Source organism: Papio anubis, chromosome 4 (genome assembly GCF_008728515.1).
Source record: "Papio anubis isolate 15944 chromosome 4, Panubis1.0, whole genome shotgun sequence".
Taxonomy (NCBI): Eukaryota; Metazoa; Chordata; class Mammalia; order Primates; family Cercopithecidae; genus Papio; species Papio anubis.
This window is the reverse complement of record NC_044979.1, coordinates 5,384,836-5,395,027: the sequence shown is the minus strand read 5'-3', so window position 1 is coordinate 5,395,027 and position 10,192 is coordinate 5,384,836. Positions and strand designations below refer to the sequence as shown.

The following is a 10,192-nucleotide window of genomic DNA, read 5'->3' as shown; positions in this document are numbered from 1 at the left end:
TCCCCTCCGCTCCCTCCCCAGACTTGCCGGCGACGTGCACAGCAGCGTCTGGCTCTTCCCGGCCTCTCCCTTCTCTCGCGGGCGCAGCCGATCAATAGTTAACACCCGGCTGCGGGCGGCGGCTCCACCCGCGGCAATCACCGTAGCGCTTGTTTGTGGAAGCAGAGCGTGAGTGCGCCGCGCGCGCACCCAGTCCAGCGCGGAGTGGGCGTCTACCCGAGGAGGGGTGTCTGGGGAGGGGCTGCCCTCCTTACCCAAACATTTTGGGCTCGCTTAACCTTGATGCAGCTCCTGGCTTCCCAGTCCAGCTCAGTTCAGACAGAACACCCGGCGCGCGCGCGCGCGCACACCGACACACACACAGACACACACACACGCCGCCCCTGGCGTCGCCGCCCGCCCGGGTCTCCGCCCTTAGGGACCAGAGCGGCGACCGCTGCACCCCGCACTGCCTGCTGGAGGAGCCCCCGGAGCCGGGACCGAGCCGCCGGCGTCCCCGAGTGCGCCCCCAGTGCGTGCCGCCGCGCTGTTGCTCGCAGTGTGCTGGCGCTGAGCTCGGTGGACACGCGCGCAGTCGAAGCTGCCTCTCGCCCTAGCTAGCTGGGCTCGCAGCCTCTTCCTCCCTCCCTGGCTCCTGGCTTTTTGTTTAAAGCAACACCCACCCTCCCTCCAGGCTTTTTTTCTTTCTTTCTTTATTGGTAGCGGTCGAAAAGAGTTGATTGCTATTGGGATCCGCTGGGTAAAGAGACGGGTAGAGTGAGCGGGAGGTGAGAAAACTGAAGACCTGGAAGATTTTTTTTCCCTTCAAAAACCCGTTTCCGTCCAGTCTTCGGCCAGTCCAATCTACTTTAATCCTCACCAGGACAATGGATTAAGTTTCTCTTCCCTGGACCAGAAGTCGGGTTCGGACTTGGGGCAAAATGAAGGAAAAGGCCATGATCAAGACCGCTAAGATGCAGGGGAACGTGATGGTGAGTGCCGCGGGCAGGTTGCGCGCTGGGTCCGGGGGACCCGCCGTGAGGAGCGATGCTGGGGGAGGTCTGTCCTTCTGAGTCCCGAACCTCCCTGGAAGCACAGCGACCCCATGCCCGCGCGCGGCGGCGCTTCCGCCACTTCCCACCTGAGCCCACCCAGCGGCGCCGGGATGCGGAGGAGCAGGCATTTCTTTGCAAATTGCAACTTTGCGGCTCCGCGGCCCCTCTCCTTCGGGCATGCGGCTTTGTGTTTTGGGCGCGAGATTGAGTGTGGAAGGGGCTGCGGGGAGCCCTCGCTGGCCGCGGGTCGGTCCGAGCCCCAAGCAGACCCCCAGGGCTCTTCTGGGGAAACGCGGGGAGAGGTGGTCACTTCGGCCAGGGAAGGGCCACTGGGCCCTGGCGCCCGCGCCGGCCTCGGGGCTGTGAGTCCCCGGAGCTCGAGACCTGTTGGGTTTGCGGAGTCTTCGGTTCTCTCGGGGCAGGCGCCAGTCGCTCCGGTCCGCTCCAGCCGCCGCCGCCAGGCGGGACCCTGCTCCCCGGGTTGGGGACGCTGACTCCCCCAAAAGCTTGACTGTGCGGGAGGAGGTCGGGGCACTTCGCCCCCCGGGAGGGCCGCGCGCCTGGAAACGCGGCTGGTCCGAGGAAGGCTCAGGGCTGCTGGCCAGGGGGCAGCTCTGCAAGGATAACTTTCTAACCGGAGGACCCGGCGATCCGCCTCCCCAGCGAGCCCACCCGCCTTGCCGCTCCCAGCTGACCCGCGCGGCCTGGGCGCGCCTGCTCTCGGGGTCACGTTAGCCCGGGGCACGGGGCCGAGGGGTCAGGGCGCTGGAGTCTCGGGCGAGGACGAGAGGGTTGCCATCTTGTTCTGTTGAAATTGTGTGACTGCGCGTGTTTATTTTAACCCATTAGGTCATGGTTTGAGAAGAATCCTCCGAGGGTCCCTTATTTTAAGTTCCTGGCTGGCACTTTTTTTTTTTTTTTTTTTTTTTTTTGGTGAGGGACAAACAAGGAGATGGGGATTGCCTTGCTACTTTTGAAGGTTCTACAGATTTGCAGATGCTACTTTTGAGGGTTCCGTAAGAATTGCAGAAATTCTTTCAGGAGCAAGGTCCAGAGTTGTTTACAAAAGTGGGTTGGGTCCAAGTGATGGGGGGTGGGAAGGCACCTTTGGGAGAACCCAGGTGGTGGTGCATTTTGAGATCCTGCTTTAACACAGGCAATAAGTGAAAATTTTACATTAATTGAACAAATACCCAGCTGACTTAACCACACCCACGGCAGACACCTGTTGCCTGGCAGAGAGGAGCGCCGTGGGTTCAGAACTTGACTCTAGACGGAGGTGTGAGCCTCTGGGTTCAAGACACCTCCCCGGAAAGTAATCAACACCTCGCCGGAAAGTAATAGCCGCATAGAGGGGCTTACTCTTCAGGACCCCTCCCCACTCCCGATATGACAAGGCCCCATCTAGGGGCCGGTCTCAGTCCTCGGTTGGTGGGTTCTCTGACTGACCTAATAGCTTGTTTATGAAAATGCATCTGTTTCCCTCATTTTTCCCACTCTTTTTAGCCATTGTGTTGTTCAGCATAATTTCTTGCATAAACAGGATAGAAACGTGTACGGAGTAATGCTTTTTAATTAAATGCCCACCCACATCCATCATTCCTAACTTATGTGATGCCATCATGTGCTAGGGAAATCTGTACATTTAGGGCTGAGGCTGAAGTTAAGGATTGAGGTTAATTATACTGATAAGGCAACATTATTGACTCATTACATCAATCTACCGCCAAATAAGTTTCTACTCATAACTTACATAGCATGGCATGAAAGAGCTAAATCTTCATATTACATCTTTATTAGAAACCTTATGTTCTTTGCCCTCCCCCTAACCCCTCTCTGCATTTTACTTCAGAAAATAAAGAATGAAATGATTGCTAGTTACATTTCTCACTTCTGTTCTGAATAAGGATATTCCGTGTGAGACTCACTGCATCCCTTTCCCTGTGTCTAATGTTAACAAGTGTAATTGGAGCAAGGTGAACTGAACCTAGAGAATTCTACAGCAACCCATATTTTCAGTTATCTGTTGGCCCAAGAAAACAATGAGATGCACACTTACTCAAACTTTAAATGTTCTTATCAACTCTTAAGCTGATAATTATGGCTCCACAGCTGCTGTGTAACTTACTTGAATTTTCATGTTCCAAGGAAATCCCTGTGGCTTCAGTTGAGTGATCATTTAGGACTTACCCATCCCTAATCTCTCAAGTTGCTTTGGAAGACTCTTGCTAATCACAGCCTCTCTTGGTTTAGATGACTGGCAAATTCTTTGCACTCACAACTTGATTGAAATTCAGGTGATATTTTACATTCAAGATGAGGACTGAATGATTTACTCCTATTACTGACAGCTGAGTTGCCACACATCTGATAGCTACAAAAAGTGGCAGAATGTTTTATACTTTGCAGTAACACTGAATCCACATACACACAGAGACCAGATCTCATTTCAGGGGACTCAAAGATCTCTGAGCTGTCTGGACTCGCATTTGAGGTTTGATATCTTAAAAAGAGAAAGACAGACACTTGGCACTGCCCAAATGGTCATGGAAATGTCAAATCCAGTTCCAGCCATGCCTGTAAATTATTTTCTAATCCAGCCCCTGCTCACTGATATCCACACTGTGTGATTGTTCTGGACCTGCAGCCTGTTGTTTCACTAGGAGTCCTGCAAGAAAGGTGACAATAGCCTCCCGGCTCGTCTTTGACATGCCACGTTGCTTAGTTGAAAGTATGTTCTTATAAAAATCTTTTAAAAATGTTTTATTCCTCGCACATTGCTTTAGGAATTTATTTCTGAGTACAGCTAGAGGATCAGGAGAAGGCAGATGCACCGGCATACTATCTGATCTTGTTTTGTTTTAGTAAATGGGGACAAGAAATACCACAGGTGGAATCAGTTTAGAACTTTTTTTTCTTTTTCTTTCTGAGACAGAGTATCACTCTGTCACCCAGGCTGGAGTGCAGTGCAGTAGCGCAATCTCAGCTCACTGGAACCTCCCCCTCCCGGGTTCTAGCAATTCTCCTGCCTCAGCCTCCCGAGTAGCTGGGGACTACAGGTGTGTACTACCATGCCTGGCTTTTTTTTCCCCCCCCCTTTGAGACAAAGTCTCACTCTGTCGCCCAGGCTAGAGTGCGGTGGGACAATCTCAGCTCACTGCAGCCTCTGCCTCCTGGGTTCAAGTGATTCTCCTGCCTCAGCCTCCCGAGTAGCTGGGATTATAGGTGTGCCACCCCGTCTGGCTAATTTTTGTATTTTTAGTAGAGACTGGGTTTCTCTGTGTTGGTCAGGCTGGTCTTGAACTTCTGACCTCAGGTGATCCACCTGCCTTGGCCTCCCAAAGTGCTGGGATTACAGGCTTGAGCCACTGCACCTGGCCTAATTTTCGTATTTTTAATGGAGATGGGGTTTCATCATGTTGGCCAGTCTGGTCTTGAACTACTGACCTCAGGTGATCCACCTGCCTTGGCCTCCCAAAGTGCTGGGATTACAGATGTGAACCATCATGGCTGGCCAGTTTAGAACTTCTATTTTAATTCTTGAGAAGAGTCTATTTCATAAACTTCTAATATTGTGAGAATTCACAGACTAACCATGCCATATTCAATCTGTAATTTGATATACTAAGAAATATTTTTTACTTGCTCAGAACAAAAATTCTCTTTTAAAAAATAGCTGTTATTTTTTCCATAAAATCTACATTTGAGAGTTCCAAGGGAGGCTGATGTGCACTTTCTTTTCAACCTAATCTTCCTTTATTGCTATTTGGTTGACATTCTGCTTGTTTAGCGGAGGTATATACTCTTGCAATAGGTTCTGAGGTTAATGGGAAATGTTATCAGAAGTGTGTTGCTTCGTGCTGAATTCCCCTACTCTGTCCATATGAGCTTTCTTCAGACATTGAGTTGCTTAATGAAGATGGGTAAAGATTAAAGACTAAACATCTTGGGGACTGTCCTGTGACCCTTGGCGTCTCCCCCTTCCTTCGTGTGTGCGTTGGTGGCTCCACCAGTGTGTGGTGGGTAAGTGAGGGCTGGGCAGGCCCTTGTTGACTAGAGCAGTATCAGAGGAGGTTCAGACATAGGACACAAAGCATCCGAGGTCTGCAAGCCATGTTGATACTTGAGAATCCCACTGTTGATTGCTGTTGGTTTTGAATGAAAGTGGCAGTCTTGAGTTCCCTGTATAGGGAAAGCTGGAGTTTAGGCCTTTGCTCACTGGTTGATATATCTATGGTATGGTGAGCCTAGGATCTTTTCAGAACTATTATCTTCTCTTTTCTATGTTGGATAAAACATCTGAATGTGAATTTTCCACAGTAAGAGTTCTCTTTCAGGCATTTGAGCATTTTGCTGATTTGGTTAAATAAAGCAGTGATTATGCTCTACTTATAATTAGCACAGGTGAGCAGAGGCTCGTTGAGGTTTTTAGGCAAGTCATGAGGGCTCGTGTGGGACACAAAGCTTCTATTATTATTATTTTTTCTTCTGAGATGGAGTCTCGCTGTGTCTCCCAGGCTGGAATGCAGGGGCACAGTTTCAGCTCACTGCAGCCTCTGCCTCCCAGGTTCAAGCAATTCTCTTACCTCAGCCTCCCAAGTAGCTAGGATTACAGGCATGTGCTATCACACCCAGCTAATTTTTGTACTTTTAATGGAGATGGGGTTTCGCCATGTTGGTCAGGCTGGTCTCAAACTCCTGACCTCAGGTGATCTGCCTGCCTCTGCCCCACAAAGTGCTGTAAGCCACCTTGCCCGGCCAAAGCTTCTATTATTGAAGCCTGTTGGGAACAGCATTTTTAGGAGTGTAGCCTTTAGCAATGCATTATTTTTCCTCTGTCTGAGGGTAATTGGCATCAGATTGGTCACTTGGTAACAAAATGCTTGGTGCTGGTTCTAAACAGGAGCATTGTAGCATAGATTTTGCAGGAATTTGCCCTCTCAAAATGGATTCCAAAAATTCTAAGGTCACAGCTTTCTGAGAGTTGTCACCATGTGTCCCAGTGGTGTGATACTTAGGTTGGTATTTCTCTACTTGCTAGTTGTTCAACATCCCCTCATAATATCATCACCCTTATAACTAGACTCCTCTTGAAATATTGATTAATCCCATCTTTGCAGGAAACAGTGGCTAGGCATGGGTCCATTTCATAATCCTCCTTGCAGGATTTATAGGACTGGGAACACTTTAAACATGTTCATGGCCCATTAAAAAATGCAGATTTCCAGAAAGAAGACTCCAAAGCCAGAGGTGATCAGCACAGGATGTTTTATAAACTTTCTTCAATAAAACTGTAGTAAAGAGGGCTGTCCTATTTTTTCCCAGAGCTCTGTTTAGTTCTTTAGTTCATATATCCACTGGGTCTGAGTTTTTGGACATATAAATGTACTAAATTGACTGTTTCCTGTTGCACAGCCATCATCTCCTTTTCTGTAACCTGTCCTGGTCAGTAATCACAATACTGCTAACTTGATCATCATTTGGACTTTCAACCCTCTGTGCTATTATCAAGAGGTATGGTGCATATTGAAATATGAACATCTATTATTCATACATCCCCATGGACAAGGGCTTTGCACAGGAAGCATTCAAGTGGATGAATTTGTTAAATGAATGGATATTTGTTTCTTGCTTAGGACTGCTTAGCATAGGCTGTGCATTTGTGAGAAAGGCTCATGGTTTTAGTTGAACGTTTATTTTAAGAACTCCTTCAAGTTCTAATACATCAGGTAACAGGAGAGAGAATTCCCTGCATAGAGTATTTACCACTTCCAGCTACAAATGGAAACTTACGCTCAGTTGAGGGTGTAAACAGCTAATGCATCAATCTTCTTTATTTGAGGAGGCGTAGAAGTCAAATAAAATATAGAGAGGAATCTCTCAACTTAAAATGTTTTACTTGGGAAGCAAGAATTGCAATCTGAGGCATACACAGTCCAGTGGTCTTCAGTATGTCTGAGGAACAAAGAGAAGATTGTGAGTTTTATTAGGAAAGGAAATGTTAGCTATTATTTAAAAAGAAAACTCATTGGCCTTGGAGAAGCTTTTGGGAGCTGGCAAGCTCTGGGGAGCTGGCAAGCTCTGATTGGTGAGTTGACTGTGGTAGGTAAAACTAGTCTTAGAGTCACTGCAGGTTGTTTCAGCAGCTACTAGGTAAAACTGGTCTTAGAGCTACAGCAGGCTGTTTCAGCAGCTGGGCTTGTGGGAAATTTAATTCTTGGAGCGGGTGCTATGTGTCTCCAGTGCTTTCTCCCTGGCCCCTGAACTCAGACGTTGAGTTGCTTAATGAAGATGGAGTAAAGACTAAAGACTAAACGTCTTGGGGACTGCCCTGTGACCCTTGAATTCCAAGGACCACAGGATTTTATTGGGTATGACAAGAATAACCCAATTTGTACAATCAGCTTTTGCAGAGGTAAACACATTTAGTCCAGATCATTTTTTAATTTTCTGTTTATTAAACTAAAATAAATTCAGCAACACAGAAGAATTCCATGACCTCTTTTGGTTATGGGAGCAATGTTATTTGATAGCAAGACCACATTTTAGAACTCAAGAGCATGCCCCAGATCCACTAGGTCCCTTGAACATACTAAGCTAAGAACAGGCAGGCAGAACCGACCAGAATCCCCCCCTTTACCATTGTGGCTTCCTGCGATGATGGGAGAAAGGGTTCCATTCAGGAAGTAGAATTGTCAAAAACCCATTTTGGACAGTGGCTCTTGGCAATGGCTGAACAGTAGAATCAGCTGGGATGTTTTGAAAAACCCAGTCATCTGTGGGTGTTGGGGAGTTGGGAATGTTTGGTTAAGGGTAGAGTTTCTCAACGTTGCCCGGAGCCACTGGTTCCTCCTGCCCCCACCTCTTCCCCAGTACCCACCCCCGGACTAGGGACACCCAGGGGATTCTGATTCCATTGCTTCAAGATGCAGTCTGTGCACGAATACATTTAATAGTGCTTCTGTTATGCAGCCAAGATTCAGAACCAGTGGATCAGAGGCAAATTTTTAAAATAAATATTGCCATCAACGCCTAAGGAAATAATTATAACATTTACAAGGAAGCTTCTTGGAAAATGTACAGTCAAGTCTGGTTCCATGGGTTGTGGAGGCTGTCAAATATGTGGAAAGATGAGCAGAGAACACAGAATAAGAAGAAAGAAGAAGTGAAATATGCATGAGAGAGAAAAGTAAATAGTCACCAGGGAAAAGCTGAGGAAACATGCTGTGTTTTTAATTTAAGTTTTCTAACCTCAGTGATAGACTGAATTTCGGGAAAAACAAGAATCTTTAAAGAAATTCAATTGTCCTCCTTTCCTTTTTCTTCATGCCCAGAAAAGATTAATCTTTTTGGCTGCAAGGTACTCTATTATGTGTCTGAGGTTCCCCCCAAAATTTATTTGGGGCAAGTAGAAACAAGGAGGGTGATAGAAGAAAGTTGAAGGCTGCCGTCGACCAGCAGGAGAAGTTCTGGACTTTGCAGTGGCCTTCAACTCCCTCTCCCAGTTAAGGGTAGCCTCTTTACTGGCTCCTCAATATTGATCTTAGGACATGCTTTAGAAGTCACCTTCCATGCCAGAACAAATATTTTGTTGGCATCATATTTTCTTCTGCATTCACTTATGTGGCATCTCTCAGCTCACCAGTCTTGTCTCAGCAAGCATGCCACTGTATACGGGGAAAACAGATGGCATCAATATATAGTCCAATAACCACAAAATCTAGAGCATTCATGCAGTAGCCTTGATGACCCAGGAAGACTGTATGTGTGTGTTTGTGGCACACTGTATACACGCATGTGCATGCGTGCACATACACACACACACAATGTTCATACATCTCAGATGTAAAATACTGGCACCATTGTCCAGCATAGCTGAAGATCTGTTGGATAAGAGCTCCTGTGGGTGCAATCACTTTGACTGCTTGGCTTTCTTGGATATTAAAAAAATAACCACACTGTAATAAAACAGGAGTGCCAAGGATGTTCTGGTTTCCAGTGTGGTGCTACTCATCTGTGAAAATAAAAGGGAATTGCTGGCTAGCCAGACTGGCCACAAGGCCTGTTTGGCAAGGCACCAGCTGGATGGGATGGGACTGCACCGGGTCTCGCTACAAGAAGTCTAAGGCTGATTACATTTTCTTCACTGATATTGGTATTTGAAAAGTGGGATTTTCTTCTCTTTCATTTTCCCTCTCCTACTGGACTAATGCCCCTATTAAGTCACACATAATTTTATTTTAAATAACTCTCATTTTATGGTTTTGGTCCCATATAAACAACTTGTGGTAAAACCTCCACTAACAGAAATTCAACTATGAACTTGAGCAAGCTGGACTAACAGTATCATACATTTCATTACATTAATCTAAAAAATGGTACTTCTAGGGTATGTTCTAACTTCATTATACATTCAGCTTAATATTCTATACCTTCTATATTTTTGGGAAGTGAGAATTAATAATTTTCAAGCCTAAAGGCCATTTTTTTTTCATTCTTACAAAAATTATTTTGATTGTGGACTATGTTTTCTTTGATAAGGCAAAAATGAATTAACACATTAAAAATGTATCTTTAACAGGCTGGGCACAGTGGCTCATACCTGTAATCTCAGCGCTTTGGGAGGCTGAAGTGGGAGGATCACTTGAGGGCAGGAATTTGATACCAGCCTGTGCAACATAGTGAGACCCCCATCTCTACAAAAAATTTTAAAAAATAATTATCCAGGAGTTGATATTATGTTATGTGGCTGCCATCCTAGCTACTCAGGAGGCTGAGGCAGGAGGGTCATTTCAGCCCATGAGATTGAGGCTGCCATGGGCCAAGATTGTGCCACTGCACTTCAACCTGGGCGGCAAAGCAAGGCCCCGTCTGTTGAAAAAGTAATACATAAATAAATATACTTATTTATAACAGAAAATCAAAGATTATCTTGTTAAATGTTAGTTTTCCAGAAAATTGCATTTATCAGACCAAATCATTTCTTGAGCAAACTTTTTACAAGAAGGTTCTGTTTTGCTGTTTTTCTTCCCATGACTCTGTCAATTGTGCACCTATTTTTTAAGATCTCCATCCTTTCATTTCAAACCTAATCATATTGATAACTCACAGTTGTCGAGAACCTATACAGCTACCAAAATAATTTTGTCTGTGCTATG

General features: G+C 46.2%; 1 protein-coding gene across 1 annotated transcript in view; it reads left to right on the top strand.

Annotated features, from left to right (window-relative positions):
- Positions 1–236: 236 nt before the first annotated feature.
- The window catches only part of DPP6 (dipeptidyl peptidase like 6), a 1,015,511-nt gene continuing 1,005,555 nt past the window's right edge, over positions 237–10,192 (top strand). Inside the window, exon 1 of the mRNA XM_017957362.3 lies at positions 237–971. Coding sequence (XP_017812851.3) covers positions 921–971 — 51 coding nt within the window. The 5' untranslated portion in view covers positions 237–920. The remainder of the gene's footprint in view (positions 972–10,192) is intronic.